Source organism: Mobula birostris, chromosome 1, assembly GCF_030028105.1.
Source record: "Mobula birostris isolate sMobBir1 chromosome 1, sMobBir1.hap1, whole genome shotgun sequence".
Lineage (NCBI taxonomy): Eukaryota > Metazoa > Chordata > Chondrichthyes > Myliobatiformes > Myliobatidae > Mobula > Mobula birostris.
The window spans coordinates 239,122,582-239,137,689 of record NC_092370.1 but is presented as its reverse complement, the minus strand read 5'-3'; the positions used below and the strand labels follow the sequence as shown (position 1 = coordinate 239,137,689).

Genomic DNA, 15,108 nt, shown 5'->3' with positions numbered 1-15,108 from the left:
GTAAATCCTTGGACTGTGGGAGGAGACTGGAGCACCGGGAGGAAACCCACGCGGTCACAGGGAGAAGATTATGCCTGACCCAGCAAAGTTCCTCCAGCAGCTTGTTTATGAACTTGTAAAGAAACAAAAGCTGGGTGTAGAAGTAGAATAAATGGGAGAAGCAGAATTATTATCTCAAATTATCCAGTCCATATGATAGAAATTTTCTGTTATCAACCGTATTTTCATATATTAAGACAATGATTGCTTTGGTTCTTTTCCCCCCAGTCATGTAACTTTGCTTTCAGTGAGTTTAAAACTCAGCTTTCTTTCTGCCAATCCTGTTAAGAGAATTCTTACCAAATGTTTCATATTTTCTACACAGTATTTTCTCTTTTGGTAGTAATGTAAAGATCAGACTGTATCCTGAGGAACTTTACATGGGGAAGTTAGAATATGAAATTTTAAAAAAAACTCACAGAAGTTAGAAACCAGAGGTAGAAGTAGAAAATGCAGTAACATGGTAATTCAGGTTGCATTAGAGGAAAGAGAAGCAAAGTTAATATTTCAGCATTAGCCAGAATACACTTCGAATATTGTGAGCAGTTTTGGGTCCCTTATCTATCCCTTATCTAAGAAAAGATATGTTGGCATTGGAGAGGGTATAGAGGATGTTCAAGGTAATGATTCAGGAAATGAAAGGGTTGACGTGTAAAGAGTGTTTGATGGCTTTGGGCCTGTTCTTGCTGGAGTTTATTGAAAGGCCTCCATAGAGTAAACATGGACAGGATGATTCCTATAGTGGGGGAGTCCAGGACCAAAGAGCACATCCTCAGAGTACAGAAATTTTCATTTAGAACAGAGGAAGAATTTCTTTGCAAACAACAGGAATTCTGCAGATGCTGGAAATTCAAGCAACACACATCAAAGTTGCTGGTGAATGCAGCAGGCCAGGCAGCATCTCTAGGAAGAGGTACAGTCGACGTTTCAGGACTAGACCCTTCGTCTAGTCCTGACGAAGGGTCTCGGCCTGAAACGTCGACTATACCTCTTCCGAGAGATGCTGCCTGGCCTGCTGCGTTCACCAGCAACTTTGAAGAATTTCTTCAGTCAGGGTGGTGAATCGGTAGAATTCATTGCCACAAACAGCTGTGGAAATCAAGTCATTGGAGATTGATAGGTTTTTGATTAGTCAGAACGTCAAAGGTTATGAGGACGATGGATCAGGCATTATGGAATGGCAGAGCAGACTCAATGGGCTGAATAGCATAATTCTGTCCTATGTTTTATGGTCTTATAAGAATAAATGGGGAAAGGGAAAAAATGGTTTTTTTAAACTATGGTTTGAGACTCTGATGACTTGGGACCAACATCAATATCAGAGAGATTGGTATTTACCTGTTTACCTTATATTTTCAGATTAACACATTTTATAATTTGGAAGAACACTACCCTTCACTCACAGTCAGGAATTACCTATCAAGTGTACTGCTCCATGCTGCATAATGATGTAGCACAGAAAGACCATCTGACAGTGCCCTCCACGTCCCTTCAGTTAAACTGTCCTGTATCTGTACCTGACTCTGGTACCTCTTAAAGCAATTTGCCTGTATTCTCTTCACTGCATAATAAGACATTAAAAGTTTTAAAGCCTCATTGGCACGTGCAAGACTCTGAAGGGGCTTTGGAAGATGGATGTTTTGAGAACATTCCCTTGGGTGGGAATTTTGAAATAGGAACAAAGTTTTCAGGACCACTTAAATGTGAGGAGGAATTTGTTCTCTGAGAGCTGTAAGACTGTGGAATTTACTATGCAAACGAGCTGTGAATGCGAAGTCCTGAGATACTTTCAGGATAGAGTTGGATAATTGAAGACTGCAGGGGAATCAAGGGTTATGGGTGGGGAACGGATTTGGTTAAAGATCACATCAACCACGATGTTCCTGAGTGGCAAAGTAAGCTTATGTTCTTAAGCAGCAACTTAAGGTACTTGCAGCCGAATTCCACTAGGAGCAGCCATCCATTTTTGAGAAAGCTTCCCATTCAAGTTAATACTTGGTGCTATAATACACTACATTCTTAAAGTGACAAGGTTCGATAACTGACTCTCCCCCCCGCCCCCCACCACCACCTTTTGAAACAGAATACAACTACACAATGAAATTTAGGTTGTATGCAACAGTCTGCATTTATTTCTGCCCTAAAGATTTCCCCTTGGGCTGTGGTTTACAAACTTAAACAAAAGATTCTGCAATGGAGAGGAGTCAAAAGACGGGAGTCATAAAATTGCAAATTAAATGAGTAGCAAATGGAAGATATATTTTCTCAAAAACAAAGTGCACTCTAATCATCATCTTTGGAAGGTGAGTCTTCAGTTTAAAAAAAAATCATTTGACAAAGCAATCACATTCATATATAAATGCAGCCATGATTTCCTAAGGAGAAGCAAAGCCATTTAACTGAAAATACTGCCATCCTTTACCAATTCACTGTAATTGATATCCTTGGGTATTTTGAGAGTAGAAGTATCTAACCCACACCTGTATACGACAAGTAGTTGACATTTTAATTAAAGCACACAGTATGCATGACACCTGTACTCGGTATTGGAAGATGGCGTGCAAACATTCAATTTGTGAAAATATTCCAAGACAGAAGCGTTGCTATGACCACACTCTATATCAGAAACTTAAAATTTGCCAAAATAAAAATACACACTCTCACCTGTCCTTAAAGGGTTAGGTGAACTATACTGACAAGTACATTATTAAAGAGTGTTTTGCAGAAATTACTAAAACTACAACATTCTCATTCAAAAAGAACAAATGGAGGAGAATAAGTGAACAGTAGAATAAGAAGCCAGCAGCTAGCTCTTTACATTTCAATGTTCTACTGTCTCCCAAAAATGGTTTGTCTGATTCTCAGAACACAGTATAGTTTTGCTCACAACAAAGATAAAACAACCGTCACCATCTCAAAACACGCAAATGTCTCAAAAAGATGCAAAGCTCAATGTTGCAAACCCACAAATGTCTCCCAGGCAATGGTAATCAAAATGTTGGTTTGACCTACAAGTTTGTGTTTGATGTTCCAAGGGGCAATTATCCTATTTTCCAAAATTTTTGCCACACTTGTTCAATTCAGACTGGTTCTGAACTTAAAAAGGTGAACCAGGCAAGAATCTGAATAAAATAAATTTTCAGTGGTTGGAAATTTAGTATGAAGAAAAGTTTTCAATCATTTGAACTAAAGTAGCTTAAAATGTTTGCAACAGTATTAGCTTTGATGACAATCATTGGTGCTTAAAGCAGTGTTTCAGAACTTCATTACTTAATCTGCCCAAAGGCAATTTGCCCATAACATTATCCGATCCTGAACTTTATATCCAAAACTGCTCTACTCACAAATTGAGAGCCAGACTATGTTAAACACCAGATAATGACAATTCACATTATTGGAGGTGAAGGGAGTTGTGAAATTGAGAGAGGAAATTAAATGGGCAAATTATCAAAACCCCAAGGGTGAAAATCGAAACATTTACTTAAAGAATCAGTGTTATAACTTTATTCAATGCAAACTTCGCTCTCTTTGTAACGTATTAGGAGTGAGAATTTATTCCCCCCTCCACAGTAGTCACTACAGTTTATTCACTTAATCTTAACCCATATAACCATGGCAGAAGATATAGTATACAGGTAGAGTTAGCAATGTTATCTAAAACAAAATGTACAGCTTTGGTTACAATATGGGGTTACATTACCAACAACTTGGGGTACAAGTAGGCTGTAAGATGTAGGTGGGTGTCCTATGGCTAAGCTGGGCCTTCAGTTTTTGAAGGAAAATAAACGTCAGCTCCCACAGAATCCCCGTTTTTCATGTGGAATAAAACAATAACTGACGACCATCTGCCCTCAATCCTTTTTTTGGAGTGGAGATATAACTGTGCGAGGGACTCACACACATGGCACCAACTTTCTCATGGGAACTAAATGCCAGACCAGTTTGAACTGTCATAGATTGGAACAGAAAATATCAGCCAAAATTCTCTTAAGTGTTTGCAGATGACACTGGTGCCAAACCCACGAACCGATCAACATTATCAAAGGCTCTAGAGTTTTCATGGATTCCCGAGTTCTTTAGCTGTGGTTATAAATGGTCCTAGTTTGCCCAGTCAGAAAGATGAACTTCTCTGCAAGTCATACTTAAGAACTCGATGTCAGCCTCATCTTGTGGTAATGTTTAATGATTACAATATGCCTGAAGCAAACATGATATTCCTAGCAGGCATATGGAACCATGACATTCAGTCCGCAACACACAAGTTGGTTAATCATTCACCATTGATATTCTTTTGGAAAAAAAACTAGAAATAACAACCATCTGATTTAAAACATTCAACAAAGCCATGTGATCACAGTGGATGGGCTGCAGTGCATGTAATTCCACAACCTAACTGAAATCTTGTAAATGTAAAAACAGGATATAACTATTGTGTTTAAAAGCATTACATTAGACCACCAAGTGCACCAAACAGCAGGCACATGGTATTAAATGAACAAGCATTGTTTTTCCACCAGCTTTTCATGATTGCTTTTCAATTGACTGGCAATGTTTCTTTGCTCTAAAAAAGTCTCTTAAAAACAAATCTTAAATCCTTAACTTTTGATGCTGAAAATGCACTTGAAACGATTCAAACTCCTCCCTGCATTCTGCACCCAAGGTTGAGAAGAAACACAACAGTGGGCAGAATCTAATTTAAGACCACTTCTTTTAAATGAACTATAATTTGACCAGGAAGTATGTTCTCATGACAAGCCACTTCAGCTCCACCTCTTCTCACCTTAAAAAGACATGATCAAATATGCTGCATTGTCAGCTAGTGTAACGTTAGGAGTTCCCATCGGCACTTCACACTGGCAATGAGGACCAGACTCTCCTATTTTGATTGTTCTTCCGTTTCAGCTTTCATTATATTCAATCTTTTCTGCAGTAGTCTCTTTGGCATTTCCATTCTCTTTGGCATTGTTCTCTTGTTTACTGTTCTCATGACATTCAGGATCAGTGTGGTTGGAAAAAGTGTTCTCTCCGTTCAACATTCCCTCCTCTCCTGCAATCCCGTCATCCAGTACTTCTGTTAACTTCAACTCATGGTCGCCTTCATCGTCACTGTTTAGATTTCTCAGGATGAGTGGAATTTTTGAGTCTGTGACAGTGTTCCCTAGCATGGCTATGTTACTTTCCTCGTATTTGGGAAGGGGTGCGCTCTTGTTCCGGAGTTCTGTAAAGTGCTCACGCTTCATAGCAGCGCTCTGCACTGCTTTTTCCAAGATCTCCTTCTCTGCTGTACGGAGCAGGATTGCCATCTTACTGTGGTACGACAGCTCTGGCTTTTCAAGCAATGACTTATCATCCTAAAATCAGAGAAACAGAGAGAAGAGGAAGAGTATAAAGAGGGTGATTCGAAAAGAATAATGTTCATTTTCATTTGAAAAAGTTTAGATTTACATTTACCTGGAGACACTTACATAGAACAATATATAGCACAGTCAGGCCCTTTGGCCTGTTAGGGCATATTCTGGAGTAATGGTATAGAGCAAAGACTAATTTTAACAGCAGCCAGTCTTCAAACCTGAATGTGGATTGCAGATTGAATTTAAAATGCAGCCCTGAACAATAGTATTTCTGGAGCTGCAGACTGGAGTTGACTGCAAACCAGACAATGCCGATTGATATTCATTTTGACTGCCCGGCATGTAGGTGCGAAGAAGGTGGTGTGAAAATCAGATGTAATTCAAAGGAAGCATTATAGATACATTGTAACTATAGAAATGTCTTTGAGCTTTAGCATATAAAATGCCATGTAATATTGGGTCAAAAAGGCCTCTTCTTCCAAGAGTGTCTGGAGTTATGACGCCTGCTGCTTGTTTTCATTGAATAAACACTTTTATATCTACTAGCTTCAGTGTCTCTTCGATGACTTTGTTCACATCACAATACAACCCACAACGTTGCACCCATTTATTGAGCTACAGTGTGAAACAGGGTCTTCCGGCCCTTCAGCCACACCACCCAGCAATCCTCCAATTTAATCGGAGCTTAATCAGGGGACAATTTACAATGACCAATTAATTTACCAACCGATACGTCTGCGAACTGTGGGAATAAACTGGAGCACCCAGAGGAAACTCACGCAGTCACGGGGAGAACGTACAAACTCCTTACATTATTGGGAATTGAACACAGATTGCCTGTACTGTAAAGCACTGTGCTAACCACTGCTATGCTGCCCCCTACCCCAAGATCATTCTAACCCTTCCCTCCCACATAAGCACATGGTTGAAAGAAAAATAGAGGGCTATCTCTGAGTCTCCTAAATGTCCCTGCCTCTAACATTCCACACACCCACCAACCTCTGACATCCTGCTGACTCTTTCGCCCAGTCACCTTAAAACTGTGCCTTCCTGTATTAGCGACTGCTGTACTGGGAAAAAGGCACTGGCTGTCCACCCTTTCTATGCCTCTTATCATCTTATAAATCTTTTATCAAGTCACCTCGCATCCACCTCTGATCCAAAAGAAAGTTGATAAATTTTAATTCCCTTTAGAACATAGAACATAGAAATCTACCGCACATTACAGGCCCTTCAGCCCACAATGTTGTGCCGACCATGTAACCTACTCTTGAAACTGCTTGGAATTACCTACCGCATAGACTTCTATTTTTAGAAACTCCGTTTAAAACTCCATTTACCCACCTAAGAGTTTATTTAAAAACCCTATTGTATCCGCCTCTACCACTGTCACTGGCAGTGCGTTCTATGCACTCACAACTCTCTGTGTGAAAAACTTACCTCTGACATCCCCCTTGTACCTCCTGCCAAGCACCTTAAAACCATGCCCCCTCATGTTAGATATTTCAGCCCTGGGAAAAAGCTTCTGGCTGTCCACACAATCAATACCTCACATCATCTCATACACCTTATAGGACAAAGAAAATGGCTGCTTCAACAGTACAAACAGAAAATCAAGAACAGGTGTGACGATCATCTGCAATTAATGTAGCACATTGGTAAGGCAGGCAGTAAAACTGTCTCCAGTGACCTGGGTTTAATTCTGACCTCCTTGTGGAGTTCTCTTGCTCTCTCTGTGACTGCGTGGGTTCCCAGGGGCGCACCAGCTTTTGACAACAATGGTCATTAGGTTAATTAACTATTTTATATTCATCCTAATGTAGGAGGGCAATATTAATGGGCATGAGAGGGAATACATTGTCAGTGACATGCTAAGGGCCTGTTTCTGTGCTGTAGTGTTCTATGACTCTGAGCTGGCATTGACTTGAAAACCCTCCTACGTCATGAGAAAATACAAAATAAAATGTTTGAAAAGAACATCAAAGGGGAGATTTTCTAAGAAAGTCTGAAAGGATTGCCTTTGACAACTTGGACAAGGAATTAGGCTTGAAGGAGATCCGTATTGCGAAAGCAGAAATGATGTAGAGCAGTTAAGGATTTATTCCACAGCTTAAGGCCTTGGCAGAAGCAGGCACAGCTGCCAAAAGTCAGAGAAAGGAAATTAAAGTAGCACAAGAAACCTGAATTGACATCTGCAGAGATCTGAAGGGCTGGAGGTGGCAGTGAAGGAAGTAAGGATGAAGGGATTTGAATATGAAAAGCATTTTAAAATCCAGATGCGGCTACAATAAGGATCCAATGGTGACCAGCCAGCAAAGCTACAATGGATGAAAGAAAATTAGTAAGAATGAAAATATGGTACCAGTTTTGGGAGAGTGCAAGTTTTCAGTGGAAACAGAACGGGAGGCCAATTGGTCGGGCAGTGGATAGTGGGGACTAGTGGAAACACAGAGAGGGTGGAAGGTTTCAGCAGTAGAATACAAAGAGAAACAACTTCGGAGAGAGAGGAGAGAGAGGAGAGAGAGGAGAGAGAGGAGAGAGAGGAGAGAGAGGAGAGAGAGGAGAGAGAGGAGAGAGAGAGGGGAGAGAGAGAGAGAGAGAATAGTAACCAGCAGAAACACATTTCAAATAACTTTTAATAAATGAAGAAGAGTAATTTAAACAGGGAGATGACAAGATCTGTTTAGGACAGCATAGTGATACAGCAGTGACTTGGACTGTCTGCAGCAGAGCATGCATGTTTTTCTCCGTGGGTTTCCTTTAGCTGCTCCAGTTTGTTCTCATTTCCCAAAGAGATGCTGACAAATTAAATGGCTAAACGACTTGCCTAGGCCTAGGGTTATGTAGGTGGAGAAGGATCTGCAGGAAAAAATTGGTGACATGGAAATAAGTTAAGATTGGAGATTCAAAGTACATTTATTATCAAAGAATGTATAAATTATACAACCTTGAGATTTGTTTGCTTACAGGCAGTCGCAAAGCGAGCAACCCAAAAGAACCCAATTTAAAAATATAAAAGACCAACATCCAGTGTGCAGAGAGAGAGAAAAAAAAACAAATCACGCAAAAAATGGAAGCGAGCAACAACAATATTCTGAATCAAACTGAGTCCTTTATTCAAATCCCCATATAGCGGGGCAGATTGCTGCAAAGTTCACAGGACAATTTACAATAACCAATTAACCTACTAACCAGTACTTCTTTGACTGTGGGAGGAAACCGGAGCCCTGAGGGAAATGGGGAGAACGTACAAACTCCTTACAGGAAGGGGTGGGAATTGAACCCAGGTCGCCTGTACTGCCAAACATTGTGCTAACCACTATGCTACCGTGCCACCCCGATGACAAAAGACTTGGATAGAGTGGATAGTGGGCATCAGAGGAAGTACAAAGTTGAAGATTTCAGCATCAGAGAGCAAAGAGTGAGAGAGAGGATGGCAACATTTAAAATTTGTTTGTTCATTATGTTGAATAACTTGGGTGATCATGGTCTTTCCATAACCATGACTGTTCTTGGCAAATTTGTCTACAGAAGTGGCTTGCTGTTGCCTTCTCCTAGGCCGTGTCTTTACAAGATGGATGACTTCAGCCATTATTAATACTCTTCAGAGATTGCTTGCCTGGCATCAGTGGTCACACAACCGTGACTTGTGATATGAGAAGCTGGTGCATACGACCATCCACCACTTGTTCCCATGGCTTCATGTGACCCTGATCGTGGGGCTAGCAAGTGCCCAAGGGTGACCTGCAGGTTAGCAGATGGAAGGAACGCCTTACACCTCCTTTTGTAGAGACCCATCTCTACGTGAATACCCATACATTTAAAATAACTTTGAAGAAGTGAGGAAAAGCAATTTAAACGGCGAACTGACACAGTGTGCCTAGGGCAGCACAGTGATGCAGCAGTTAATGCTGCTGTTGTAAGTTAGCGACTTTTTCCTAGGTTTGCAATGGTTAATACATTCAAGGTGATTGGAGGAAAGTATGGGGGGGGCCGTCAGGAGTAGGTTTTTTTTGCACACAGGTAACACCCTGCTGGGAATGGTGGCAGAGGCAGATAACTTAAGGACGTTTAAGAGGTATATGGATGAAAGAAGAACGGAGGGCTATGTGGCATGGAAGCATTAGATCAATCTCGGAGTAATTTAAAAGGTTGACATAACATTGTGGGCTGTAGGGCCTGTACTGTTCTATCTTCCATGTTCTTTAGGCAAGGCAAAAACACTTTGATCATTACACTTATCTTATCACTTGCAAATTTCATTCTGCTTTTCACAGAACTTACCTCAGTGGTAGTTTTATATGTTTTTAACAGGAGTGCAGCCCTGGTTTCAAGAAAGGTCCACAGTTTAATTTCATTATCCCAGCTTACGGGGAAATCAGAGTTTCCCAAGGTGAAGATCTTATCGATTACATGCTCTCGAACAAGATGTTCTTTCAATTCATCTGCAATTAAACAAATCATGTTTAAAGTACATTCAAACTAAGATAATAGATCAAAATCCTAGAGGCACTAATTCAGCATAAGGATAACTTGGGCCGATTATATTCTGAGCAAGAAAACAGTAACACAGTTGGATTTTCATTATTTCTTGCTCCTTTCAACATTCCGCAACTAGTAGAGCACCATCTCATTTCTGAGGTTTGTAGTAGTTACAATTGGGGGCACAGAGCTTGACTTGTTCCTGGATTTTCTCTTTTACAACTGACTATTCAGCTGAGGAAGCAGAGTTACCTCCTATCCATTTAAATCAATATTCCTTTTCAGTCTTATGGAAGGGTTCCACACCTTCCTCCCAGTGTGCTCTGCAGACTTGATCACAAATACAGTCAAAGCTCCCCAGCGGCTCACTGGCAGCATCAGGGTTATGGGTTGTGCAGGAGGGGAGAGTTAGATTGACCATGGAGGATGTCTACATAGCCAGAGGTAGTGAATCTGTGGAACTCGTTGGCACTGATAGTTCTGGAGGCCAAGTCATTGGGTATACTTAAAGCAGACATTGATAGGTTCTTGATTAGTAAGGACATCAAAGGTTACAGGGAGAAGGCAGGAGAAATGGGGTTGAGAGGGATAATAAATCAGCCATGATGGAATGGTGGAGCAGACACAATGGGTTAAATGGTCTAATTCTGCTCTATGTCTTATGGTTTGAGGGGACAATGATAGGGAGACAGCACTCTCCGCAACATTTATCCCCAAACATTAAATAAATCCCTGATATTCGGGACATCATTGCTATTGGCAAGTCCACACAATGGGAAATCTGGCTGCACACTATGGCAATACTACAGTAATTACAATTCAAAGGTGCTTCAACAAATACCAACTTTGGAATCTTTCATTCCGTTAGTTATCAACAACAAAGATGAAACTTAACCGAAGAACCACATGACAATAACGGAATAGGCAGCCTGTTGAAAGGTTCTACCCCTCCAAAGGTCAAGTGCAATCCACTTTACTTGAGATCAGATCCCTGTATGAAGTAATCATGAAATAAAAGATTCAAGGATCACCAACTGCTCTTAATTTTTTTGAAAAAATACAATTAATCTTCTGAAATCACTGTGATTAATGATCTACCTTGCATTACAAAGGCAGGGTCAGAAAAAAAAGGCTGTATTTCACACAGCCTCATTTATTATGATGAGGGCTATAGCAGGCTTGAGGATCAGCACCTCATCTTCCATCTGGGTATTTACTTATACTTTTGAGATAGAGCACAGCAGCAAGCCCTTCTAGCCCAGCAAGCCCATACCACCCAATTACACCCAGGTCACCAATTAACCTACTAACTCGTATGTATTTGGACCGTGGGAGAAAACCTGGAGGAAACCCATGCGGTCATGGAAGAATGTACAAACCCCTTACAGAATATACAAACTCCTTATAATGTCACATTAACACCAGAACCCAGCAGGACCGAACCTGTGTTCCTGGCATTACACTACCGTGGTTGTTGCACCCGTCTGACTCAGTACTGAATTTTAAACAAAAGAAAATCTGCAGATGCTGGAAATCCAAAGCAACAGAGACAAAATGATGGAGGAACTCAGCAGGCCAGGAGGTATTTATGGAAAAGAGTAAACAGTCGACATTTCTGGTCGAGACCCCTCATCAAGATTCATGACCGGTCCTGATGAAAGGTCTCAGCCCGAAATGTCTAATGTCTGCTTTTTCACATAGATGCTGCCAGTTCTGAATTTTACAACTTCAGTTGCCCTGATTTCTTTGTCTGTACCAGAAGTCCATCAGAGGTTCTGCTTTTTTATCCTTTTTCACTTCCCCTCCCACCACACCCCTCCAACACCCCCCAGCCCCCCACCCCCTGGAAGTAGTGAGTATGCCCAACCTGACCTGCCAAGATTTCCCACTCTGCTTTCCACAATCCCTACAACCTCTCTTGCCTACATTCATAATCTCTAATTCGGGAAAACAGCTGTCTCTCCTGCGGCTAGTCAAAAAACAATTTGAATGAGAATGTAGAGGTGGCATGTTTACTAAGTTTGCAGATGATACCAGTAGCATCATGAAGGATCCAACCCAACCTATTCATGGACAGTTTGCCCCGCCTCCCTCAGGGAGGAGGCGACATAGCATCCACACCAGGACCACCAGACACAAAAAGAGATCCTTTCCCCAAGCAGTAGGGCTGATCAACACTTCCATCCACTAACCCATCCCTCCACACCTCCACACCTCCATTACCATATCATTTCCTGTCACAGTCACTTTATGTACAGACACACCTGTGCCTAGCATCACTTTAAGTACATACAATCAATCTACCTATACAAGGTATCTTATAAGTGTAGTTACACAAGGTATTTATATTTATAGTGTTTTTTCATTATTATTGTGCTCTTTATCTTGTTGTGTTTTTTTTTGTGCTGCTTCAGATCCAGAGTAACAATTATTTCGTTTTCCTTTCTGACTGTGTACAGGAAATGACACTAAACAATCTTGAATGGTGGTGTGGACAGTGAAGGAGGTTGTTTAAGGTACAACAGAATCTCGATCAACTGGTGGGGGGATAAGGCGCAGTGATAAGATGGATTGCCACAGTCATTTTCCAAGGGAAGGGAATTCTAAAATTTGAGGGCATAGGTTTAAGGTGAAAGGGTAAAGATTTGGAGAGCTGAGCGGCAAGCTTCTCACACGAGCATGATGAGAAAAGAGAATCAGCTCCCAAAGGAAGTGGTAGAGGCGGGTACAATAACAAAGTTTAAAATACATGTTTCCATGCTGTACAACTCTGTGCTCCCATTCACTCATTCACAAGATAACCCTGTTTACAGGTTACCCCCATGGTAACTCCCGGTCTTACTCTATCAGAGACATTCCCCTTCCCTCACCCTCCCTACATCTTAACAAACTTCCTTCTTCTCCTTCCCAGTTCTGACTAAGGGTCTTTGACTAGAAACAATACATTTGCTTTGTCCTCCCACTGGTGCAGCCTGATCTGTGGAGGTTTTCAGGATTTTACTTTTGCTGTGTTTTGTACAATAAGCATCAATTCCTATCCTTTTTGATTGAATCACTCAGCTTTACATGCCCTTTTTAGTAAATCCAACAATAATTTAAGGAAAATAGAAAATCTTCTGATGAGTTATGTCCTTGTTTTAAAATTTGTTTTGGTTCTGTACATGAGATTTTCCATATCTTTGACTTAATGTGAGGGCATTGCTTAAAGGGTGAAATTACATGGACAGGCTCTCTAGGCTTGCCCTTGGGTTTACTATCAGCAGGATGATGAGAGGTACCTAAAAAGAGCAAAATTTCAACAGAGTGTCTGTGGATAAACTATTTACACTGTTCGTTGTCCTGTGATTAGGCTAGGATGAAATTTGGGGCTTGCTGGGAGGCACAACACTAAAGACCGGAAACGCCTGTCCCACGTTGTATCTCAATAAATAAGTAAAACAATCTCAGAGCAAAGATACAAAGAAGGGAAAATAGGAAGTAATACCAGAATCTTAATCAGAATCATTTTTACTATCACTGGTATACATCACGAAGTTTGTTGTTTTGCAGTATAACAGTGCAAATCATAACAAAAAACTATAGATTTTAATAAGATATATAATTATTAGTGCAAAAGGAGAGCAAAAATAAGTAATAAAAAGTGTGGTATTTTACATGGATTTATTATCCATTCAAAAATCTGATGGCGGTGGGGAAGAAGCTATTCCTGAATCGTTCAGTGTACTTCTTCAGGCTCCTTTGCCTCCTACTTAATGGTAGCATGAAATCCGGAGTAACACACATAAGATGCTGGAGGAACTCGGCAGGTCAGGTAACATCTATAGAAACGAATGAAGTGTCAATCTTTCGGACCGACACCCTTCATCAGGAATCTTGAAGGGTCTCAGCTTGAAATGTCGACTCTTTATTTCTTTCCTTTGATGCTGCCTGACCTGCTGAGTTCCTCTGGCATTTTGTATGTGTTACTCTGGATCTCAAGCATCCACAGCACCTCCTGTGTTTGTGTTAGGAAAAATTGAAAATTGAAAGCACTACTTCCACACAAAGGAAATTTGAAACCACTTTCCCACAAAATTACAGGCGTTAAGTTAGTTGATTTTTTTTAAACATCAAAAATCATTTTTGCTGGTGTAAGGTCTCAAGAGTGGCAATGAAAATAAAGATCAATAAATGGGAGTCAAGGTGATTATCTGCCAGATCTGGGTGAATGTTGCAAAAGGCTCAGGAGGCTGAGTAAATGAATCATAATCAATGTGAACCCAGAGACAAAGATCCTGTTCTGGCTAACCTCCTCAGCTTCCTTGAGGCAGTAACCTCTCAAGGGAACCCTCAGATTTACAGAAGGTATTGGCAAAGTTCCTCATGATCAGTAATTAGTCAAACTCAGAGCAGTGCAGATTCAAGGTGAACGTGACGTTTAAAGGGGTGGATGAAGAGAGAAAAGAAAATATGCAAAAGCATGGTTATGGCAATGAAGGGATGGAGAAAATAGCAGTAAGTGGGGTTCCTGCTTTATTAGTGTCGAGAATATCAGAGCTCATAAATGTAAATATCTCAGACTGAGGAGCTTATGCAAAGCGGTCACATTTCCTCCTGAGCTACCTGTGATGTTGGCAGTGGGGAGAGATGAAAGCAGTACAACCAGTGTCTAAACGTAGAATGAATTTGGCAAAATAAGCAAGGAAACAGACAAATACAAGATATAATTTAACACAGAGAACTGTACAATATTACAATGAAAAAATAAGCAATACACACACTTCATGAAGGAATGTTATTTCACAACTTTTAAATATTTAAATACTCTAAACAGCTTCAGAGCAAGACAGTTTTCAAATGTGCCTTGCTGTCATGTGCAAATTTGTACAAAGTAGTCCTAGAAAGAGCAATCAGATAATGGAATTTTAAAATTTGTAATGCATTTCTCTACTGAAAGGGGCATTGTCACAGGGCAGGAGTGAAGAACTCACTTCATGAGGATATAAATTAAATAATTACATTCCTTCAATGGGCAGTCAACACTGCCCAAAACATCACTGGCTCCAGCCTACCTGCCATCAAGGACATATTTACAGAAAGGTGTCAGAGAAAGGCCAGCCAAATCGTGAAGCATCCCATACCCCCCCCCCACCCCCACCTCCGCTCATAGACTGTTTGTCCCACTCCTATCAGGAAGGAGGCTATGTAGCATCCATGTCAGGACCACCAGACTCGAAAACAATTACTTAACCCAAGC

At 40.8% G+C, this 15,108-nt stretch overlaps 1 protein-coding gene across 2 annotated transcripts in view; it reads right to left on the bottom strand.

The window, feature by feature from the left end:
* Window positions 1-2,151: 2,151 nt before the first annotated feature.
* The window catches only part of setd3 (SET domain containing 3, actin histidine methyltransferase), a 158,398-nt gene continuing 145,441 nt past the window's right edge, over window positions 2,152-15,108 (bottom strand). For both annotated transcript variants that reach the window (XM_072274308.1, XM_072274318.1), the window contains exons 12-13: window positions 9,675-9,835; window positions 2,152-5,390 (exon numbers count right to left, since the gene is read on the bottom strand). In XM_072274308.1, coding sequence (XP_072130409.1) covers window positions 4,938-5,390; window positions 9,675-9,835 — 614 coding nt within the window. In that variant the 3' untranslated portion in view covers window positions 2,152-4,937. The remainder of the gene's footprint in view (window positions 5,391-9,674; window positions 9,836-15,108) is intronic.